General features: G+C 40.6%; 1 protein-coding gene across 2 annotated transcripts in view; it reads right to left on the reverse strand.

Annotated features, from left to right (window-relative positions):
- Positions 1-25,782, reverse strand: part of RUNX2 (RUNX family transcription factor 2) — a 280,535-nt gene that overhangs the window by 20,900 nt on the left and 233,853 nt on the right. Inside the window, exons 6-7 of one of the 2 annotated variants that reach the window (XM_069728218.1) lie at positions 8,788-8,961; positions 1,257-1,418 (exon numbers count right to left, since the gene is read on the reverse strand). In XM_069728218.1, coding sequence (XP_069584319.1) covers positions 1,257-1,418; positions 8,788-8,961 — 336 coding nt within the window. The remainder of the gene's footprint in view (positions 1-1,256; positions 1,419-8,787; positions 8,962-25,782) is intronic. The other variant, XM_069728219.1, reaches the window with a different exon arrangement.

Below are 25,782 nucleotides of genomic sequence, written 5' to 3' on the forward strand. Positions count from 1 at the left end.
AAATCTCATATAATTCACTGAAATCCTGTAATATGGCAGTGCATTGGAGAATTAAGTATTCCCTCTGAAGCCAAGGCACAGGCTGGGCTTCATAGGTGTAAAAACCTGTACGACGGTTCAGTAGACCCTCCTGCTGCAACGACAATGCTATCGACACCTTGCAATCATGCCCCGGAGCTACTGGTGAGGCTTCGAAGGCACAATTTCCCCCATTTCTAACCCCTTAAATGCCACAGTCATGATTGACAGTGGCATCTACGAGATTATACTGATGTGATCGGAGCTAGTTCTGATCCTAGCAGTTAGACTCGGGTGCCAGCTATGTAACACAGTCGGCATCCGCTCTGTATGGAGCAGAATCAGCTTCTGACTCCTCGCCATACGTTCAGTGTGCACATCTATTGTACATGAATGATGGATGTCTCAAACTGAAACCTAGGGTGAGTTTGCCCCCTCCCCCCGGGTCCTGTTGGACCCAGCCTTTGATCGCGTTACCTGGATCTGGTGCACTGTTGCCCTATGCGTTTTCAACCGAAATAAACTGGTAGTGGTCGCAAAATGACTCCATTCGGAGGCATGGGATGCGGATTTCATGCAGGTCTACGAACGAATTCACTGCTAAAATCCTACAAGTGCGAGTATTCTGGTTCTGGGATTTTTAAAAGGCAGCACAGTTCTTACTATAAAAACTGTATGTAATGACTAACAGGACTTAGGATGCTCTCCCAGGTGTCAGCTTTGCCGCAGTCTTTTAGAATTGTGGCTAAAACATTCGAATTATTGTTTTTTTAAAATGTCGCCTAAAATGGTTCGTAAAACTGCATGTACAGTGTGTGAGATCCGAGTAAGTGACGCCTGTGCAACCATTTACCGCCTGACTCCCCATTTGTCATCAATGATCCCATGATCCGAAAATTCCACGTCGTCTCAATAAAAAAACATTAGACCTTGGAGGGGATATTTCACCTGTTGTCAGACGTGGGCAGATTTTGGGTGTGACGGGCTCTATTTTATTTTAGTACACCCACACAACGATGTAATAATGTCATTAGCGCTATAAAACAATAAATATACAATCCGACTCTTAAATGTACAATAATATTTTTATAGCGTGAGCTTAAACCCACATCTCTCCAACGCAATGAGAATTATCTTATGTTTACTCGCCATTGATATTTCCTAAAGGTATGGTCTTGAAGACAACCATGGTTCATATGACGTAGATAAATATCCAAATATTCACATAGTGACAGTACCTGAGAGGCGACGAGGAACATCGGTGATAGCAGGAAGCCCTGTCCCTCGGCTGGAGGACAAGGGGGTGGTGGAATGAATGGATGGAGAGGTCATCTGGCTCAGATACGATGGATACGACTGGTCATACGACCATGGTGGGGATGACTGCGTCTGTCTGGGGTCTAGAAAAAAAAAAGGAAAAAGAGATTTTTCTATACCATCTGAAATCATCCCACAAAACATAATAAAAACATCCAACACATAGGGGGAATCTCTCCATGGTACTCTTGCTTGTTTTCATTTGTTAGTGCATATAAGACATATAAAGTCTAGGAAAGTCCAAAAGAACAAGAATACTTCAATGGTTAACAAAGAAAAATCAAGATCATTAGTGAATCCAATTATTCAATGTAATCTTTATTGGGAATCTGAAAGTGTTTATTTCCCTTTTGGGGTGGAAGATGCAGGAAAACTAAAATATTACACCATTTTCATAGGCTGCCTGAGTTAACCATAAACCTGGTCCTCTAGAGCAGGGGTCCCCAACTCCAGTCCTCAAGGCCCACCAACATGTCATGTTTTCAGGATTTCCTTAGTCTTGCCCAGGTAATAATTGCATCACCTGTGCAATGCAAAGGAAATCCTGAAAACATGACCTGTTGGTGGGCCTTGAGGACTGGAGTTGGGGACCCCTGCTCTAGAGAGAAGTTAAAGCAGGACATACACATGAGGTGGCCGTCAGCAGAATGTTGGTTTGACAGATCTCAATCTCTCCCGATTCCCCATGAACATGAGCGCTCAGCTGTGAGAGAGGTGAATGGCACTGCCAAACACCTGCCCTGAAAACAAAAGAATCGGGAATTGAAATTCCAACTGTTTGATCCTTTTCTCATTTGTCGGGGGAGAGTGAGGATGTCTCCAAACGTAACATGGTCCAGCTGAAATTGACGCATTTGGCCAACTTTCATCTAAAATGTTATGTCTGAGGGAGTCATTTGTTTAGCTGCCTCTAATAACCTTTACCGTCTTCAACTGAGAGAGCCACACACATAGACATCTACTTCTTCTAAATGTGGATGCTATGAGTTGGTCTCCCCCTAAAACATATATTGGCAGAGATTGGGAAGGTCTCAATATATGTAAGATGGTTGACGAGTCCCACCGAAATAGGCATTGGCTAACTGTCTCCATAACCTGTGCTGTCTTCAAATGAGAAGATCACACACATGGACGTCTGCCTCTTCTATATGTGGCTGCAATGGGTGGGTCTCCCCAATATTATCTTTAGGGAGTGAGTGGGGAGTTCTCCATACACATAAGTTGGTTGGCTAGTACCACCAAAATATCTATTGGTTTGCTGTCTCTATTATCTCTACTGACTTCAATTGAGAGGGTGATACACGTGGACGTCCTCTTCTTTTATATGAGGCTGCAATGAGTGGGTCTCCCTGATATTATATGTCAGGAGTAATTTGGGAGGTCTCCATATGCGAAAGATGGTTGGCTAGTCCCACCGAAATCAGCAATGACTTAACTGTCTTCATAACCTCTACTGACTTTAATTGAGTGCGTAATACACATGGACCTCCACCTCTTCTACATCTGGCTGAATTTGGTGGGTCAAATGGGGTGCTTATCCCAGACATCATATAGAAGCCATTTAATCAGATTATAGTCAAGTAACTACCATGGTAAAATTGTGGTCTACCTCATGAGATATCAATGTTACCGTAGGGAAAAGAACTTGTTTGGCAGTTGCAAGAATTTCTATAAAGTCATGAGGTGGACACGGTAACCTTAAATTTTACCTCAAGTGTATCATGTGAGACATGTGACTTGTTGGACACACAGGTGAAATGGCTTAGTTTCCTCTTCACGAACACTAATCGTTCATTTAATGGTGGAGCAGTTGGCATCTTTCAGTATTTGACTCTCAGAAGGGATTTGGCAATTGACTTGACATCGTCTGGTTTTCAGCTAAACCACATGAAAAAGCTAATAGAACAAGGAGCTCATATCGGTGCGCCTGCCTTGTAGGGTCTGCCAAAAAACTATTATGCAATTTCAACATTAACCAGGAGTACTCGGAGAAGTTGTTCCAAGAGGAGGACTAACCATAATCCTATTAACAAGTGTCCAAGAAATAGGTACAAAACAGGTTGGACCCCATCCTGGTCCATCCTCCGACCTCCCTGGAATTTATGTACGTCCAGTAGCCGGATGGGGAACTGTTATTAGATCAATTACTAAACCAGACCTCATTAGTCTGTCCTATAAAGAGCTGGATGAGTTTGCTTGGCTCTTACATAAGTTGGCCGAGCATTTGAGTGTGTCGCTTGAATTTCCTCTGGTTAAAAAAGTGGAAGAAATAAAAATAAAACAAACAATGTGACTTATGGAAACTTCATAGACGTCGTCATTGCAAAGTCTACAGCCAGGCCTCGCCCTCCTCGCCCTGAAATAGCAGGACCGTAGGAAATTTGCGTTCAACAAAACCGGGATGGATCAGGATCAACAATAAGGCAAGTTACATAATCTCAATAATCCTGAGTGAATCATTGGTCTTAAGAGTTTGGGATCGGGTAATTATGGACCTACATGTAGCATGCTGATAGGCTTACAAAGCTTCAGTGTAATGAAGTGAGCTTTATCATTTTAGTTGCTGTCTATGCAGTGTGCAGCCTAACACAAACTCACCTAGCCTGTTGCGCTCTGCATATGCAGCAACACAACTGAATGATGTGCACTGCACAAGATCTGCACTGTGATCTTTACTGTCTCCCTCTCCTCTCACTTGTCATTTTGTAAGAGGAAACACAAAGACCTATTGGGAGTTGTCCACAATTTTGTTTTAATAAAAAGTGGCACCTGTTCAAGATAGATAATAAAATACTAACATTATAAAAACTTTTATGATATAACATACTTTTTGGAACCTTAACTAAGGCTAGCATTAGGGTGTGGACATGGATTAGGGTAAAGGCAATAAAATGAAACATGCTTGTCTTGCCCCAGGTGTTTGCAACCGGAGTTACATTCGTATCCTGACGCTTTGCGTATAAGCCTAGAAAAGCACCCAGCGAAAAAAACAACATATTCAAAGGGCACCGCTCATCCTTGTGTCCTGCTGGGTTACTACTTATTCAGACTGCACTTTCATATAAATCTATCTATCTATCATCTATCTATCTATCATCTATCTATCTATTATCTATCATCTATCTATCTATTTATTTATTATCTATCTATTTATTATCTATCTATTATCTATCTATCATCTATCTATCATCTATCTATCTCTCATCTATCTATGTCTATCTATCATCTATCTATCTATCTATTATCTATCTATTATCTATCATCTATCTATCTATCATCTATCTATTATCTATCATCTGTCTATTATCTATTATCTATCATCTATCTATCATCTATTATCTATCATCTATCTATTATCTATCTATCATCTATTATCTATCTATAATCTATTTATCTGTTATCTATCATCTATCTATCATCTATTATCTATCATCTATCTATTATCTATCTATCATCTATTATCTATCTATCATCTATCTGTTATCTATCTATCTATCTATTATCTATCTATCTATTATCTATCTATCTATCTATCTATCTATCATCTGTCTATTATCTATTATCTATCATCTATCATCTATCTATTATCTATCATCTATCTATTATCTATCTATCATCTATTATCTATCTATAATCTATTTATCTGTTATCTATCTATCTATCTATCTATCTATCTATCTATCTGTTATCTATCTATCATCAATCTATCTATCTATTATCTATCATCTATCTATCTATCTATCTATCTATCATCTATTATCTATTATCTATCTATCATCTGTTATCTATCTATCATCAATCTATCTATCTATCTATTATCTATCATCTATCTATCTATCATCTATTATCTATTATCTATCTATCTATCTATTATCTATCTATCATCTATCTATCTATCTATCATCTATCTGTTATCTATCTATCTATCTATCTATTATCTATCTATCTATTATCTATCTATCATCTATCTATCTATCTATCTATCATCTATCTGTTATCTATCTATCTATCTATCTATCTATTTATCTATCTATCATCTATCTATCTATCTATCTATCTATCTATCTATCTATCTATCTATCTATCTATTATCTATCTATCTTGGACTATAAAGTGATAGTTCCAGACCTTATATTTGCACTCTATTTTGCTTTTCTTTACTTTTCTATAATAATCCAGGATTTGTAAACCTGACAGTGTGAATCGTCCATACTTCTTTATCACAATGAGTGCACAATGTCAGTAAGGAGGCGCACATCCCTTATAATATTATCGTTGCACAGACGGCCGTTTTGCAGGTGCACCGTGAGACCGTATCGCCCTACGCAGCAGACAGACAAGTGTATTTCTCCACTTCCGGAACATGCCATGCAGGGCACGCTTGCACAAGTGAGGCCCGAACAAGCCTACAAACATCTCCTTCCTGTGTGTGCGGCGACAGCGCGTTTCGCGGAGCTTCAAACGTCAGCTCTGCAAGTTATCTCGTTCCAAATAAGTTGACTTGTGACTTTGAAGATCAGTCCCCCGTGCTTGTGTGCTGCATATGCTAACGATCTGAGGTTCTTTTTATCTTGGCTGCCGACAATTTGAGCGAGTAAGAAAATAGAAAAATAAAATTAACTCATCAGCTGCCAGCGATGCCCATATGTTCTGGTGGTAGGGAGTTGAGTCCTAGGACATGCCACAAAAAAGGGTCACACTAGGTAATTAAATAGTAAACCGTGCTGGGGTTTTATCCTAAAACTGCTTGTGAACTCACCGAATTACCAAGCAAGGACATCTAACGTAGCGTTTATAGGTACCACGTACACTGTATATGGATCTTTCTAAAATATGGTCCATCAGAAAAATTCCTGGCCTGGAAAATTAAAGGGTTTGTCCAGGACTTGGTCATCAATATCAGACACCCGGCACCCACTGATCAGATGTTACCTGAGACGAAAGCTATGTCAAATCCTTAACGTGTGAATGGGTCTAAACAAATAAAGAACTGACTTTCGCATTATCCGTTACTTTTACGTATTAATACATGTTCTTACATATCTCTCATTTGTAGGAAAAGCTTAAATTTGACACACAGATAAAAATGAAAAACAAAAACCCCACAAACATAACAGCAAAAGCAAAAACACAGTCGTAGATGACGGTGCATATACTACACCATAAAAAATTAGCACGTTGCAAAAAGTTAATGTGACGTGTCCATCTTCATGGACAATAAAACAAGGCTGCAATCTCACAGCGAAAAAAATATAAACCACCACTAAATAGAAAAACCCCTACACGGAGACACATCTATATGTACTCGTTCTAGAAGCAGCTTTATGTCCCTAACGACTGGTCATTAGGTATTAAAACTTTAAACTAGCACTGTTTGATGGTGCACACAAGCAAGGAGTTTCATAACTTTTAGTGACCTCTTTGAAGGACTTATTTACCTCCTTAAAGGCGACCAAAAGCTTGACAATGCGCTCCGTTAGCTAAAGGTGGGAGCCCAGCTCTTGACATTGTAAGACAAAAGCTGGCCATTATGAAAGTGAACCTCAATGGATGTAATCAGACTGCAAGAGTTTGAAGGAGCTGGCCTTTTTGATGTCAATCATTCCTCTTCCAATTCCTTTCCTAAACGGTAGGGGTTGTCCGGTAAAAACAAGTCATCACCTACCAACAGGATATTGATAGGCAGTTCTCCATTCATTAACTATGGGGCTGCAGAGCGAAGTGCTTGGCTCCATCCGGCATTCCTATAGAGAATCAATAAAGCAGAGGACAGGTGTCCAACCTGCAGCTCCATTTTGTAACAGGAATACAAGTTCCACAACAGGGATAAACGTTCCCCATTCTGCCAATCGGTGTGGGTCCAACCGAGTTATCACCTATACTGTGATAGAGTAGGAGATGAATTGGTCTTAGGACCTCTTCCTTTGCACTCTTACTTGAGAGTGACCCATAGTATGAGAATGAAAATAAAACCCTGCTAAAGTCCACTATACAAAAACATTAACTAAGTGACTAAGAGGCAATACACGGCTGTTATTGAGCCCATGAACAGAGTGAGACCCCAACATAAGTTACCGTAACTTTGTCCTATTTCCCTATGGACATCGTAGAATGACCTCATGTAGCACATCAACTTTCCATGACCAACATAACGTTAGAAGAGTACCTTCTTAGATGATCTCCTTGAAGCCATAGAAGATGATACAATCACCAACGAGAAGCATGTAGGATTTAATGGGTCAAAATCACTATAAGTCTGTGGCGCTCCCAATAATACCTTCTACACAACAATGACCAGCCAACATGAACAACCAGTTCTTAAAACAGCCGTGAAAAGGTAGAGAATTTTAAAAATGGAAATCTATGATTTTAGGGGAGATCAATGTATGGAAAGCATCTAACATAGGTTTGCCTTATCCTTTTCTCCATGAACATGAATGGACATAGATACTCATGTAGGACACCAACTTTCCATGACCAGCACAAGATTAGAAGATTACCTTCTAAGATTATCTCCTTCAAGAGATACAAGATGATAGAAACCCTGTTGAAGTATACTATCCAAAATGCTTAGCTGAGAGACTAAGATTCACTAAGGCCATGTCGGTTTGAGTCAACCCACAAGACCGCTATAGAGCTCATTTACACAGAGAATTCTTTTTACCTCACCCTACTTCTCCATGGACATGAACACCAACTTTCCAAGGTCAACACAATGTTAGAACATTATTTTTTATGTCTAACTCCTTCAAAAGATACAAGATGAATTACGGTAAATCATTTGAAGTCCACTATACAAAAACATTAGCTAAGTCACTAAAACCATCTGTCATTGAGTCAACCTGTGTCACTGCTCTTGAGTCCAAGTACAGACTGATCCCTCAATTTAGTTTTACTTCACCCTTCTTTTCCATGGACATGACTTCATGTAGAACACCAACTTTCCACGGTCAGCACAACATTAGAAGATTATTTTCTAGGACTATCTTCTTCAAGAGATAGAAGATGGTAAAATTACTGGGTTCCGGTACAAGTAACAGGTGGGATTTAGAGGTCACAATCACAATGTGTATGTGGTGCTATCTATAATACCTATCACACAACAAGGACCAACTAACATGAAGAACTAGCCATTTTTCATAGTCTCTACTGGCAAAATAGTATTAAAATGTAAATTCCCCATCCAGTCAACACCTCTACTCTATAAAAGTTGTTTGATTTTTATCTATTAGTAAATTATCTAGAAATATAAGAAGGGAATGAGATCAATAGTAGGTGAAGGACCACCGGGAATCCCCGAGGACTGTCTACAATTCTAACACTACTAACATAGAAATGCCTATTTTCCATCGCCGGTTACGAGACCAATGAAAAGGATATGTAAACCTCTCTATAATCTCAACGATAATGTCTATAAAAAAAAATGACCGAAAAAGTATATCTGCCCCTTACCTGCAATCTGACTCTGTCCTTGTGGATTAAAAGGACTTGATGCAGAGGTCAGGGAGGGCCGTGGACTCTGAGTTGGGACACCCACTCTCATACTGGGATGAGGAATGCGCCCTAAATCACTGAGGCGTTCAGAGAACAAACTAGGCTTAGAGTCATCAAGCTTCTGTCTGTGCCCTAGAAACAGCAAATCATAGAATTAGAATTATTATTATTACTGTTGCCCACAACAAACCTACCACACAAAACACTATATAAAACAACTGGCTGGTAAAAAAAAAGAAAAAAATTAAGGTACAATTGGCCAGGGATCTTTAAAAAAAAATGCCCCTAGCATTCAGCTTTGATAAATGCATAACATAAATTACCTCAATATTTCAAATTATTTAATTTTAAAAAAATCCCAAAAAGTTTATTGCATCATGGAATGTTCTTTATAATAATGGCTTTATCAGGGAAAGATCTAGGTCAGTAGTAAAAACCCGCGTGTTTCAAGAACAAAGTCAGTATGTTGTATAAGACAGTGCTGAAAAGTGGCACTAAAAAATCTAATAAATAAATAAAAATTAGCAACATAGAAAAATAATAAAAAAGTAAAATAATAGATTTTATAAATGTTGGAGAATTAAAGTAAAAAAAACTACTATGTATTGTCCTATGTTTGGCAAGTAAAAAATAACACCTAATGAAAGGCTTCATAAAGGGGCAGAGGAAATGGTATAAATCCAAATTTTATTGGGGTGGACAAAGCATTTCATTGCGAAACGCGCGTCGGGTGTGGTGGACACCTGCACCTCTACTTAGCTGGTAATGTGCATGTTACCTTATGCTTTGTTATGTATTGGATACTCAGTGCAGATTAAGGCATTTACGTGTTACTTACTAAATTTGTATATGCACCGATACAATATAAGTTCACTACTATACTATTAAAGGTATTTTTTCATTTTCTGGCCTGCACTTTAAACGAATCATTACGGCATTGTGTTCTTTTTGAGCCACACAAGGAATGTTATCCAACTACTGATGTATTGATTTACCCATTTTTTAATACTATTGCCTCTCTGTATATATATTTTTGTACATATCCAGACTGTTCCATCCTTTTTTACCTCATCCGTGTCTTCTCATTCCTTTTATTTCCCTACTGCCTTTATGGCTTGTTTTTATATCTTATTTCAATAAAATTAGTTTTTTATACCCTTTACTCTGCCTCTTTATGAAGCCTCTCCTTAGGTGTTATTCATCGTCATACACTTCATGGCAATAATAAAGGAATCTAGTATAGGTGTCTTACTATGATTGGCAAAGTGTGTCGTGGTCCAAGTACAGACCAGTACTCAAACTGGCCGCGGTTCTCCCTACCCCAACTTGACCGCTTCATTAGATACCTACGCTGCCGTTGAGTTGAGATCTGGACACTCGGGCCATGGATGTGTGAATGCAGCCTCAGTCCATGTTACAAAGGGACCCAAGGCAATAAAAATAAATTAAAAAATAAAGAATATTTTATATAAATTCTATAGATCTTTTTTTTTTTTTAAATATTGGATTAAATAAAAATCAAAGAAAAAAAAGACCTGAATCTGTATCAACATTCAAAATGTAAAAACTAAAAAAAAAGAAGCTCAGGGCATTAAAAAACATTTTGTTCTTTGATTTGGACATCAATAAACAAAAAAAAACTATTTACGGTATATATCTAAAAAATATATATATATTTTAATTTAAGGATTTTAATGTGGGCGTAAGTGTTTCTGAACAAGCTGAACCTGCTAATTATAATTAGAAATAAGAATTATGAGGATTTAAAGTGATTGTCTAGGATTAAAAAAAAAAACATGAATAATTAAAATGTCTAACAGCGGTAAATACTAAAAAATAAAAAATAAATAAACAAGTTATACACCTTTTAAATCTTCCAAAACTCAAGTGGTCCCTCCAGGATTTTGCTGCAGTCATAATGTCCCTATCTACCTTGCAACCAATCACTGACCTCAATGATCATGTGCCGTACATGTAGGCATCCCAACTGAGGTCAGTGATTGGCTGCTTGGACACATGACATGTGGGAACCACTGGAGGGAAATTTAACAGGCAAGTCCGGTCATTTTTTAAATTTTTAAATCTCTTATTTATTTATTTTATCTCATTTGATCTACGACTGATCTACGAGAACCTTTAATATACTGGACATTTATCCACCCTGTATTTGGAGGGTTTGTCTGGTATCAAAAACCCACCTTTTCAGGACTCTAGTCTAGTGGCTACATCGGCAGCCCATGGCCAGAGCCGAGCGAACCACTTCCTACCTGCAGGTATTCCTGGCACTTCTTCGAATTACTAGGCCTAGTAATCAGAAGATGCCAGCAGATAGGAGGAGATTCCTTGGGCTGGTGGACCAACGTCATGCGAATCTTTGTGCTCAACTCTACTGAGGACCCCAATCTATCAGGCAGAGTGACTACAAAGAGCGTCTCAGGAGGACCCAGCATGACATTACATTAAACATAAACTTTAGTGTTTTTATTGGACATTGTGCAATGCCTCATTTCTCCTGATGGGGCACTACAGCTTAAACTAGTTTCCTCCACAGTTAAAGCCGATCATTGGGGTTTATCTAGTCATTGAGGGACCTTTCTACTTGTCTTGAAAAAGTTTCAAAACTTTTTTCTATATCCAGGAAATTAGTCAATTTTGAAAAGAATAGCTTTGCAATGGGTGGGAATAGGAGCAATAACTCTTGTGACCTGCAGTTTATCATAACATATTACATAAGAGGCTGGTGGCGATTGGGCCAAAGAATACAGAAAATCTTTGCACTATCGCCCTCGGGCTACAAGAACTTGCTAAACTCCTCTGCTCCTCTGTGAAACTAATAAAAGAGAATATAAAAGTTGGAGTGTTTCTGTGCCAGCGGGAAAACCAAACGTACACGATGGTATTATTGTTGTTAAAAGATTTCAAAGACGGCACGGCCAAGTCAAGAATGTCACGCCATGTTCCCAAACCACTCTACCATCTCTGAGTCCTCGAGGAAGGAGACAGGACAATGGCATCCTCAAGTCTTCCATTCAGCTTTCCAAAATAAATATCGAGGTTACATCTTGTTCTGTTATTCTATTTTTAACCATACGGAGCACCATGTAACTGGATATACTGGTGTGACATGTAAGCCCGATCCAAGACTGTTTTTTTTCTCTAATTACAGTGGTTTAGAAGAAGATCATGTTTTAAAAGCCTAAAAAAAGTGATGGCAAAATGAGACATAGGTGCAAGGGTTTGTAAACTCTTGGGCAAGAAAATCAAACTATGAGTTGACAAGTGTAGAACATGTTTACGTAATCTTCATGGACTCTACATTCTCAAGGGACTGCCCTTTGCTGACATCAGAGACATTTAGATTAACACGTAAGTCTCTTTGTTCGTGACAAAAATGTATTCCCCCCCAATGTGGATTTTAAGTTGTGTGAAATAAAAAGCTTGCTTTTATCCTCATTTTTGGCTAGATTACTATTTGCTTGAATCTTCAGTATAGGCATGGTCAAGGGGTGAACATATCGTTAGTGCAACCTATGGAGCCACACAGGGGCCCAAAATCTTAGGGGGCCCACTTCCACTTTCAAAGCTACAAGTAGCTTCTCTAATATACAGAAATGTGGTTCTGCAAAGAGTCCATATACTGTACTCTTACGGGGGCCCTTTTTATCCGGGTCCACCACTGGCATAGTCAGTCAAGCCATCCCTCTGGTGAAATGGTTCACTTTCTTTATTTTTTATAAAGTTACATATAGATTCTCCATACTACTGGTCAGCCAATTTTATGTGTACAGCTAGGGCTAGTGACCGTGGGTCCCATAAACTCCTAGTCATGACCTTGGTCCTACAGATTCAAATTCTGGCCCCTAGTCACGGCCTTGGTCCTACAGATTCAAATGCTGGCTCCTAGTCATGGCCTTGATCCAACAGATTCAAATTCTGGCTCATAGTCATGGCCTTGGTCCTACAGATTCAAATTCTGGCTCCTAGTCACGGCCTTGGTCCTACAGATTCAAATTCTGGCTCCTAGTCATGGCCTTGATCCAACAGATTCACGTTCTGGCTAAACAGAACATACAAAAAGTGAGAACATAGCCTTAGTAATTTTCCAAGTGGCGACCTGAGATGGAGTAAGAGAAAAATCGGTTTATCCCTTCACCGGCATCAACTTATTTTTTATTCTACTTTTAAACTAAAGGTGGTTTCCCACAATGCACAAATCAAAACAAATGGCCAACAATGCATGATAGACTGGGATTTAAATCCTGGGACTTTCAAGATCTATAAAATGTTGTACCGGACACAGCCGTACAAGAAGATGAACCATGGGTGAAAAATGAAGAAAAGGGGCTCTACTGACACCTACTGCATGTAGAAATCTTAGAAGTCAATACTGATCATTTAAAAGGGTTGTCCACTACTCGGAAAACTCCTTTTTAAATATTATATTCCCCATTGTAATATTCTTCAAAGCACCAGTGCCTTTCCAGCGATGCCATCACCGGGGCTCATGTAACATTTTTATGCCACATGAGCACTGCAGCCATTCAGGGGCTCTCTGTTAAGCTTGCTTCTCTCATACTTTCATCGGACGAACCTTGGAAACCCGTAGAAAGTGTGAGAACTTCAGATCACTAGCGGCTGCTGATTGGCTGCAGGGTTCACTTGGCTTAAGAATGTTACGCGAGCCCTGGGACCAAGATTGCTGGTATGGTGGTGCCGGTATGGAAAGTGGGTAGGTGTTATTTTTTATTTTACACTGGGAAATAACTTTTAAAAAGCTAGGATATTGTCCGAAAGGAAAAGAAAAATCCAGCTTAGTCAAAGTTTTTGCCTCTTGTCAGAGCAAAATAGGAGTCTGTTTGGCGGATTACATGATCTTTGACGGAGGTCTACGATGTATGGGTTCTCCTTGAGGAGAGCGCCAAACTGACACAGACTTATTGGCTAGGCAATAACCGGCCTGTGGAAACGGTAAAAGGAACTATCTAGCCTATAAGTCTACAAACATCAGGATGGTGCTATCCTCAAGGAGAGCTGAATGAACATTGTAGTGCTACAGTTGCTGAATTTTGATGATTGTGCAAATCCTGTACGTTTTTAGAAAAAAGAAGAAACCCAGACAGATTAGTTACTTAGGACATGCTGCACAACAATTCCATATGAAAATGCCTGTGACTTTTAGATAAATTTTAGGTTACTTCCAGTGACAAAGGCCACCATACATAGTAGACAGCTGTTGGCCGAAGGTTGGTTCGGCCTCTCCGATACACCCATACATATGAAAGGTTGGTGTTCCTGTGTTCACCATGAGATAGCCAAAGTAAAAATTTTCTAAAAGCAGCTTATCTACGCACCAAACCAAAGAATAAAAGCCATTGCAGTTCAACAGGAAGAGAAAGAGAAGAGTCAAGAGGCCCCCATACACATCAGATGATTTGCCGAACCCACAGAAATTGTTGGGTTTCGTTTACTTTCTTTTAATGTAGTCTACGCCTTAGCAAATGTATAAACAGACTTGATTTTCTTCAGATCAAATGGAAAAGTGCAGATAGTACAAAACCTGTTAAAGGGGGCTTATCTAATTAAAAAAGAATCTAAAAAAATATTTGATTCAATTTAATTCCAGATCAGTAATGAGCGGCTAGGCTCGGACACTGTACTTGCCACGCGTGAGCTCCACATTTCATATTTTCCTTTTTTTTTTTTGCCATTAACGTATCAGGCAACTGTTTCAAAAACAAAAAAAATAAAATAACCGTGGAAGGTGTCACTCAGACATCAGCCATATTTATTACCAATGCTGCATGCAATGACAGATAAGGTGCTGTGGTTGCTCCCAGCGTTGCGAGCGGCATGGGACGGCTACATCTGTTCATCTCACAATATTGGAGGTGGAAGTCAGATAAAGCCCTTCTGCAATAAACATCTGTGTGTGAGTGATAGGTCCTTCTCACACACACTGGTGCAAGCAGTACAGTGAGGAGGGGCCCCGAAATGTCATAAAGAGACAGCAGGGTCTCCTGCGGTTTAGAAACAGGAAATGTGCAAAACAAAGATCAAGCAAGGTCCTGGCACAAGCAATAAAAACACAAAAGACTCACAGGCCAAACAAATATCACTCACCCCGGAGAACGGCTTATTCTCCCACCAGTTATATGCTGCAGGAGACAATGATGGACAGGCCCATAAATTTTGTTTTAATCTCCTTTTGCTAGCAATGTACGGTTCCACGTAAATACTCATTCACAGTGACCATAGAAATGTGATAAAAGTCGCCCAAAACAGAACAACTGTCTTTACCAATTATCAGACATTCACGAGGGTTAAGGTGCAATTTAGAATATTCTTTTACTACAGAATGTCAGGAAACGCAAATATTCTAAATATACTCAGTCGTAAGAAAAAAAATACTCAGCCCAACGTTACGTCTTCCAGAAATCCGGGCAGTAACCTCATGTCTATGGAGAGGGAACCCATGCCTTGAGCAGTCAATCATTGAGCACCCGGAGGGCATTATGTTCGAAAGGCCATGGCATCAGTAATTGTTACAATCAGTGGCCAGTCTGTGGTGCTAAATGATCCAGGGAAAATGAGGGAATACATGGAATGCGCTAGTGAGTTAGGTCCTCCAAAAAGAAAGAAGGAAAAGTTGCCACCAAGAACCTTTCCATTTACATCCATATGCCCTATATAGATACACCCATACATATGAAATGTATGACCTCTTAACCGCCAAGAGCAAGCGACACTACTCTGTCCTCCTCCTCCTCGACCTGTCGGCTGCCTTTGACACAGTGGACCATTCTCTATTATTACAAACCCTCTCATCCCTTGGCATCGCAGACTTGGCCCTATCCTGGATCTCATCATACCTAACAGACCGGACATTCAGCGTCTCCCACTCACACACCACCTCCTCACCTCGCCCTCTATCTGTCGGAGTCCCACAAGGTTCAGTCCTTGGGCCCTTGCTCTTCTCCATTTACACCTTTGGCCTGGGACAGCTCATAGAATCTCATGGCTTTCAGTATCACCTCTATGCTGACGACACACAGATCTACATCTCTGGACCAGATATCACCTCCCTTCTAACCAGAATCCCTCAATGTCTGTCCACTATTTCATCCTTCTTCTCCGCTAGATTTTTGAAACTTAACATGGACAAAACAGAATTCATCATCTTTCCCCCATCTCACGCGACCCCCCCAACGAACCTATCAATTACAGTAAATGGCTGCCCACTCTCCCCAGTCCCACAAGCTCGCTGCCTCGGGGTAATCCTTGACGCTGATCTCTCCTTCAAACCACATATCCAAGCCCTTTCCACTTCCTGCCGACTGCAACTCAAAAATATTTCACGAATCCGTTCATTCCTCAACCATGAATCTGCAAAAACCCTAGTCCATGCCCTCATCATCTCTCGCCTTGACTACTGCAACCTCCTGCTCTGTGGCCTCCCCGCTAACACTCTCGCACCCCTCCAATCTATTCTAAACTCTGCTGCCCGACTAATCCACCTGTCCCCCCGCTATTCCCCGGCCTCTCCCCTCTGTCAATCCCTTCACTGGCTCCCCATTGCCCAGAGACTCCAGTACAAAACCCTAACCATGACGTACAAAGCCATCCACAACCTGTCTCCTCCATACATCTGTGACCTCGTCTCCCGGTACTTACCTACCCGCAACCTCCGATCCTCACAAGATCTCCTACTCTACTCCCCTCTTATCTCCTCTTCCCACAATCGTATACAAGATTTCTCTCGCGTATCACCCCTACTCTGGAACCCTCTACCACAACACATCAGACTCTCGCCTACCATCGAAACCTTCAAAAAGAACCTGAAGACCCACCTCTTCAGACAAGCCTACAACCTGCAGCTACCACCGATCGACCAAACCGCTGCATGACCATCTCTACCCTCACCTACTGTATTCTCACCCATCCCTTGTAGATTGTGAGCCCTCGCGGGCAGGGTCCTCATTCCTCCTGTACCAGTTATGACTTGTATTGTTTAAGATTATTGTACTTGTTTTCATTATGTATACCCCTCCTCACATGTAAAGCGCCATGGAATAAATGGCGCTATAACAATAAATAATAATAATAATAATAATAATAATATAGATGTGTCCACCTTTAATTGTCCTAAAATTATTAACGGAGTTTTCCATCTTGTTTAAAACTTCCCAATCGAAATCCTTTAAAAAAAAAAAAAAGGTCCCAAATCCACCCTCCACCTCGATGGTCTCCGTTGGACAGGAAGAGATTACATCCAGACTATTAGTTTCCTGACCCTGCAGCCAATCGATGGGTCGCTGTGACCAGTGGGGTACCGCAGGGGTCAGTATTGGGACCTGTTCTCTTCAACATATTCATTAATGATCTGGTAGAAGGTTTACACAGTAAAATATCGATATTTGCAGATGATACAAAACTATGTAAAGCAGTTAATACAAGAGAAGATAGTATTCTGCTACAGATGGATCTGGATAAGTTGGAAACTTGGGCTGAAAGGTGGCAGATGAGGTTTAACAATGATAAATGTAAGGTTATACACATGGGAAGAGGGAATCAATATCACCATTACACACTGAACGGGAAACCACTGGGTAAATCTGACAGGGAGAAGGACTTGGGGATCCTAGTTAATGATAAACTTACCTGGAGCAGCCAGTGCCAGGCAGCAGCTGCCAAGGCAAACAGGATCATGGGGTGCATTAAAAGAGGTCTGGATACACATGATGAGAGCATTATACTGCCTCTGTACAAATCCCTAGTTAGACCGCACATGGAGTACTGTGTCCAGTTTTGGGCACCGGTGCTCAGGAAGGATATAATGGAACTAGAGAGAGTACAAAGGAGGGCAACAAAATTAATAAAGGGGATGGGAGAACTACAATACCCAGATAGATTAGCGAAATTAGGATTATTTAGTCTAGAAAAAAGACGACTGAGGGGCGATCTAATAACCATGTATAAGTATATAAGGGGACAATACAAATATCTCGCTGAGGATCTGTTTATACCAAGGAAGGTGACGGGCACAAGGGGGCATTCTTTGCGTCTGGAGGAGAGAAGGTTTTTCCACCAACATAGAAGAGGATTCTTTACTGTTAGGGCAGTGAGAATCTGGAATTGCTTGCCTGAGGAGGTGGTGATGGCGAACTCAGTCGAGGGGTTCAAGAGAGGCCTGGATGTCTTCCTGGAGCAGAACAATATTGTATCATACAATTATTAGGTTCTGTAGAAGGACGTAGATCTGGGTATTTATTATGATGGAATATAGGCTGAACTGGATGGACAAATGTCTTTTTTCGGCCTTACTAACTATGTTACTATGTTACTATGTTACTATGATGGTCTTAGCAGTCAGGTCTCATGGATATCACGTCATCTCTTCTGGTTGTGCCAGAGATCGTAAGAATAAAAGGTGAATTATGGGGGGGGGGGCTCGTTCTTGTTTTTTATACCAAGGTTAACAACTGTTGCAGGTTTTAACAAGAGCGGAAAAACAATTCATCCCATCCAAAGTCATTATTATCACAAAATGCTAACAAAACCCCCGATAAAATACAACTCATATCTAGTGATGAGCGAGTGTACTCGTTGCTCGGGTGGTCGCCGAGTATTTATGACTGCTCGGAGATTTCGTTTTCATCCGGCAGCTGAATGATTTACAGCTACTAGCCAGGCTGAGTACATGTGGGGGTTGCCTGGTTGCTAGGGAATCCCCACATGTAATCAAGCAGGCTAGTAGCTGTAAATCATTCAGCTGCGGGGATGAAAACTAACACTCGCTCATCACTACCCATATCACAATCACTAGGTGGCCACATATAGTCACATATAGCATAGACATCTTCTGACAGAGTATCACAAAATAATGTTGTTTTTTTTTATAAAGTCGATGAACTGACATCACTCATCTGTTCGGATCAAGAGCAAAGCTAAGAAATATATCAATTGTATAGTTATATCGGTCTGTATAGATGTTGACTTGGGCATTCAACCCTTTTAGGTTTCATCAAGCAAAATACTCTACAACCGAAAACATATGTTCCCCATGTGCAAAATATCCATGGAGAGAAGTGGTGAACACAAGATGTGGGCAAGCTCCCAGATAGTTCTTTAATTAGTAGGAAGTGCTAGGACCTAATACTCCAAAATAGTATATCAATTACAAAAATTGCAAATGACTCATCATGTGCTTCGCCAACACTAGATCCTCTGATCCACTGGGACTACTCCTGAAATACATTGTTCACAGGGGTGAAAATATCACCTGACAATCATGTACACATTGTAAATGACGGCTTTAATTTTAGTGTCCACCTTCAATGAGAACCATAAATGCAGCTGGTCTATTTACCTACATGACAGATGACTAGAAGGAACCCGAGCTAGATAAAAATGAGCATGGTTCCATTTTTGATGCTACAGGCCTGGATAGCAAGCTGCAGGCAAGCTGATTTTATGCAAACATTTCAGAAAAAGTTATTTATCTTCCAAAATAAAGAAGATTATCTTTCTAGTTGTACCTATAGGTAGCTACACAGTAAGCCAATACCCAACGTATTATAGAGACTCGAAACGTGACAAGGGATATCACCCAAACCAGAATACTTCAAGGCTATGTAATCGGGAGGATTTATTTTTTTTCTAAAGGAGCATAAGCAGTAAGACTCTCTACACCAGCACAATATGTAGGAAGATCTCATATGGTAAATGCAATCTTTCAAACTAAAAGATGATGTCCTTTACACATAAGACTCCTAGAAATTCTGGGCAATTTGCAATTTACGAGGTGGATGGCCTTCGATGGGTCTTCTTTGAGCTGTCTTTGGGTCTTCTATTACAAGATGGGTCTTCTATATGGAGATGTTCTTGGGTGTTCTATTACAAGATGTCTATGTGTCTTCTATGGTCAGACGCCCATGAATCTTATAGTGAGATATCTATGGTATTTTACCAAAAATCATTAGGAAACCTGAGCTTGATAATATAAGCACTTCCTAGAGTTCTTCGCAGTAAACTTTAAAAGTTGGCCATACAAATTAATCTCAACTGAACTCTTGAATTTTGGTAGAACACACCAACCATCTAACAAGGATGGGTTTTTCCCCATACAGACATATGATGCTGGGAGAAGAACGACTGGGCACAGTGAACTTTAACTCGACAAAGTTTTGTACTTATGGGAGGTGAACTGCCATCAATTGTCTCAGGCAGAGGAGTAGTCCCTTCTCCTCATTCAAAACTCATGACTGATTGGCTTAGCGGTCTATGGAGGGTTGGAAAGAAGGCTGCTGGTCAAATGAGTGTTCAGCTGCCGCCTATCAAATGTGTTGGCTCAGCCAAAGTTTCTTTAATGTGTATGAAGGCTGTAAGCCAAGCACAACAAGGAAAACTGATGTTTTGCTCAAAATCTGAATTTAAACATATTTTAATAATTATTATATATTGCCAACATATTATAGACTTTGGCATTTCTATGAACATCCATCAGTGCCTTTAATCACTGAATCCACTCAAGTCCCATGAAGTACATAATTAATAAGCTAACAATCAAAAGTTGTGATTGGCCGCCCAAACACCAGTTTGGGACTGCCTATGCAGTTTTCAGCACTGCCATTCAATTTATCGCTATATGTCCTTATTTGGAACCCCTTCGAGTTGATTTCATATGCCTGAACCACAGACAGCATGAATCAGTCACTTGCTGCCTTATTGCGGCCATGTAACTTTTACGCTGTGGCGTTTCTGGGAAAACATACATTGGAAAGCCAGTTGGAGACTATGAGTCTCAGATGACAAGCCCGAGGCAGCTCCTTGGCATGTTCTCCTCCACGTAATTACTTTGTCTGACAGGTCTCACCCCATACACATATATAGCGTCAAACCTTTCAATCTACGAGAGCTGGGCAGGGAAAAACCATTTTGGACCGGCCTCAGACTAATCATCCCATACGCAAAGTCTCTAGTCGGCGTAAAACATACATGGTTGCAATAATGGAGCTAGACTCTGATTTGTGCTGTCCGTGGTTTGGGTAGCATGAATCAGTTGACAGACTCAATTAAGGTCAACCTTGGTGGTAACTGTTTGTTCTTTGAGGATCTTACTGGGATATACCCATGAATAAACAGCTATCATAAACCCACGAATCTTAGTATGCATTGGCAACCTCAAGATGTAGCACATAATTCCACAGTAGCCAAAAAAAGCCAGACTCACTCCATTAACGTACCTTATAGAAACAATTGTACCAACCAAAAAGCTAGTCTTATCCAGCTAAAACACATGCTAATGTCAGCAGTCCACCAGAACGATGAATGGTCACCTACAGATTTGCTACAGCTGCCTGAGGACATGTATAAACTGGCCGTCTTCCTAATGCTAGCAATTGTTTTTAAAACCCAGCGAAGGCCCACTTCCACATTCTTACCGCACAAATGAGATTTCGCAAAAGTAATTCAACTGCAAGATTTTGGTCCAACTAAAATAATTGTGCAGACAATGTGACCTGATTGCTTTCAACAGAGCTTAACCTGTGTGGTCCATATGTATTTCTGCTGCACCTCAGGGAAACACAAAATAATATTCATGTACGTATGTAATTAATGTGCAGGTCGGGATGAAGATGAATGCTCTGCAAGATTAACACCTGTCACATTAAATATGCCAGCGCCTGGAAGACTCACATAATCACACATGGAACGAACTTTAGGTTAGGCTGGGGCGATGTCTCAGCAGCTTTTACAGGCTGCTCCTGAGACTGCTGGAAGACAAGGAGTTTCTAAGGGATAATAAAATGTTATAGCAAAGACCCCCTACTAGAAGCTCAAGGCAAGAAGGACCTCGACCTCCCACCAGTAGAACATACAAATGTTTCAATAGGAAACCTGAGTCTTATAAGCTCGGCACCACTTGTGGTCCATAAATGATCTACACAGTTTACGAGATGGGTCCAATTTTCCACCAAGGTGTTAGAGCCTTGTAGGGGATGTTACCTCTGCAACTCACAATCAGTACTTCATTTTTCTAAATCTACCATCATGAATGCACCAATTTCATGAAGCCCCAAGTTTTTATTCAACCACTGAGTAAGCCTTGGTCTTAAATGTGTGGAAACACTTGTGGTTCATAAACGATCTACATGGTTTACAAGACGGCTCCTATTGTTCTCTAAGGTGTTGGAGACTTGTAAGTATTATTACCTCTGCAACCCACAATCTGTCCTTCAATTTTCTAGGGTTATCATCATGAATACACCAATTTCATGGAGCTACAAGCGTGAATTCAGCCATTTACAGCCAGATATTTGACCTAATTAGGCAGGAATTGTGCCCCATAGGGATGAGATCTTGAACACTTTTGATTGTGGAGAGCAGATCTTTACTGATGTAGGAAAACATCTATAATATGATCAAATTGTTCCTTTTTCTTCCACTAAACTACCTGTCTGGGGAGATACCTAGGCTGGAACAGCGCCCCCATTTGACAATATTAAAATTCAACAGTTCAGAAATACAGCTTTCCTTAAATGAATATATATATATATATATATATATATATATATATATATATATACTGTGTTCAGTAGGTCATCAAAAGGTTAATTTTGGAATCACCGGCCTTCAATGTGTTTGTAACCATCAGATGTGTTTTGCAGAGGCAATGTTGTTATATAGATCCATTCAGTGCTGAGCCCTATTCCACCACTAATGTTAGACAGAACAAAACAAAAACCACTCAACTAAGCAAATAGAAACAACAGTCCATCATTACTGTAAGACATGAAGTTCAGTTGGTCTGGAAAATTGCTAGAACCTTGAAGGTATCCTCAAGTGCAGTCATGAAAACTATCAATCCCTATAATGAAATTACCTCACATGAGTACGGCACCAAAAAAAGCAAGATCAAGATTTACCCCTGATGCTGAGAATAAATTTATCAGAGTTACCAGCCTCAAAAAACACACATTGACAGCACCTCAGATAACAGCCTTCCTAAATGATGAAATGATGCACAGACATTGAGTAGCAGATACATCTCAACGTCAATTGTCCAGAGGAGATGGCGAGAAGCCACTAATGAGGACCGCACAGAAGAAGAAAGGCCAAGGAACACATAAATTGGATATTAGAGCTGGTGAACCAATAAGTAAAAATTTATGACATGTGTCTTTCTGATGCAGAAAAGGTGAGCAGATGGTCTCTACATGTGTGGTGCCAACCATGAAGCATGGAGGGGGAGGTGTGATGGTGTGCGGGGTGCTATTCTGTTGACACTGTTAGTGATGCATTCCAAGTTTAAAACACCAAGCAAAGCTACCAAATGGTTTGTACTTTTGTGGGACCATCATTTATGTTGCAACAACACAATGACCCAAAACTACTCCAGGTTAAATAAGGGCCAAGAAGGAGAAGAGTGGAGAGTGCGTCAGGTGACATGGCCTCCACAATCACCCAACCTCAACCCAATTTACATGGTTTGGGATAAGTTGGATGCGGAGTGAAGGAAAAACCGCTAACTAGTGCTCAGCATCTCTGGGAACTCCGTCAAAACCATTCCCAGTGATGACCTGATGGAGCTGCTTGAAATATTGCTAAGGGGGTATAAAGCTGTTATCAGCATTAAAGTGGAGGATTTGAGGAACCTAGGGTTTACACATATTCTGGTTTATTTCATTCAAGTTTCTTTACTCCTTGTTTCCATGTGTGTGCCTTTGTTGTTTTTGTTGCCTTCAGTCTTTATTACGGTAAGTATATATTTTCTTTTACTATTTTTGTTTTTTACAACAGAAATAGTATCTAACTTATACATAGTACAGCAAAGCCAGGTGGGCTAGAGTTAAATCCTAGCACTGCATGTCTTGATACATGCACCTGACTAGTTTTGACTACAACCCAGGGCATGTGCTCACTTGGGAGATCTTAGTCTCTAAGGATGTTGAGCAGAGTGCAGTGTGTTTAAAGCTGGTGAGTGACCAGCCAAAATGTGAGCTGGAGTTGGGACAGAGACAAGTCAGAGTTCTTCTCTGACTGGAGACTGCACGGATCAGCTAGGAGAGCTGAGCAGTCTTTGTGTTGGGGCTGCAGAGTGACGTGTGAAAGACTGAAGCCTGTTCGGTGTGAACTGTGCATGTAATAGAACACTTCTTTTGTTGCTGGAAGCTACTGAAGCTCAGGCTGAAGAAAATACTGAGACTGGTAGGACAGTATCTCTTCTGTGTGTAAAGTTTGCACCAGAAGAAAGGACTGTAATCTGTTCGGGTTTGCTGTGATGTCTTTGTGTCCAGAAAAGGCTGTTTTGGTTTCGAATCCATTGATGATTTATGAAAGCAATAAAACTGCACACGTTTGAATGAAACTGCATTGCCTGTGTAAACGCTACCTAATGCCTACTTGAGAGAATTACCGTACTCCTTACAATATTTAAAGGGAACCTGTCACCTCCAAAATGGAAGGTGAGCTAAGCCCACCGCCATCAGGGGCTTATCTACAGCATTCTGCAATGCTGTAGATAAGACCTTGATGTATCCTAAAAGATGAGAAAAAGAGGTTAGATTATACTCACCCAGGGGCGGTCCCGGTCTGGTCCGATGGGTGTCGGGGTCCGGTACAGCACCTCCTCTTCTCATCTTCATGCTGCGGCTCCGGCAGAGGCGTACTTTGATTTCCCTGTAGAGGACAGAGCAAAGTACTGCAGTGCGCAGGCGCCGGGCCTCTCTGACCTTTCCCGGAGCCTGCACACTGCAGTACTTTGCTCTGCCCTCAACAGGGCAAACAAAGTACACGTGAAGACAAGAAGAGGACGTCATCGTAAGAAGATGGGAGGCCCCTGACCGCGACGCCCATCGGACCGGGACCGCCCCTGGGTGAGTATAATCTAACCTCTTTTTCTCATCTTTTAGGATACATTGGGGGCTTATCTACAGCATTCCAGAATCAGAAGCCGGTGGGCTTAGCTCACCTTCCATTTTGGGTGTGACAGGTTCCCTTTAATCTATCAAGCTATTATCTATCTATCTAATCTATATCTATCTTTATTTAAACATGTATATGATAAAGGCCTAATCAGTCCTCGTACTTGAGGTCTCAGTTCAACCACAATATCTGCTCCTAACTTCAGGGGCCAATAATTAGGGTTTTCTCAATTTTTCAGGAATTTTTTTTTTTACGGTTCAGATGTTATAAAAAAAAACAGGTTTTACATTTTAAAAATGAATAATAAGTCAGAATCTCTCATTAATCTCCAGATACTTGGTTTTATCAATCTTATAAACCCTGGTCAAAAGCAGATTTCACAGTGGTCTGCCCACCGAGGGCGACATGTCTCCTATCAAACATCTCCGGATCCGCTAACCCTCTGATCCACTTCCTTCACTATGTGCCCTCTCCTGCCTCCTCGTTTTACTTTTTGGCCCGATGCGACACTAATGTCAGTGATGGATTCTGGGCGAATTCTCCTTGGTGGTTTTGAGGTTTCGAGTACTAAGAAACTGCGCGACGTGGTGTAATTGACAAACTGTGCTCCAGAACACGTCTGATTTCCCATGTCTACAGAGATTCAGCTTAACTATTTCTCTCCTGATGGTCAAAAGAAGCAAAAAGTTGTGATGAAAAATAAACCCTGTGGATACTAAAACGGACCTGCTAAAAGTAATTACCGTGCACTATTGCAAATTAATGTGTATGGTCACAAATGTTTACAGATAATCATATTAAAGATTCGTTCAAAAATGAGCATTCGTAGGTAAAGACTGATCTGGGGTTTGTAAACTGATGGATGGCCACCTTCAAAAAGTCCCAGTAGGGACCAATGCACAATGAGCACCCACACAATACAGAAATCCTCAATATGGACCATAAAGGAAGAAGCTTACAACTCAATGGCCATGCGTACAGTCTCATGAGACCACATATGAAGCTATGACACAAAACTACCAAAAATTC

The sequence above is a fragment of the Ranitomeya imitator genome, chromosome 5 (genome assembly GCF_032444005.1).
Source record: "Ranitomeya imitator isolate aRanImi1 chromosome 5, aRanImi1.pri, whole genome shotgun sequence".
NCBI lineage: Eukaryota > Metazoa > Chordata > Amphibia > Anura > Dendrobatidae > Ranitomeya > Ranitomeya imitator.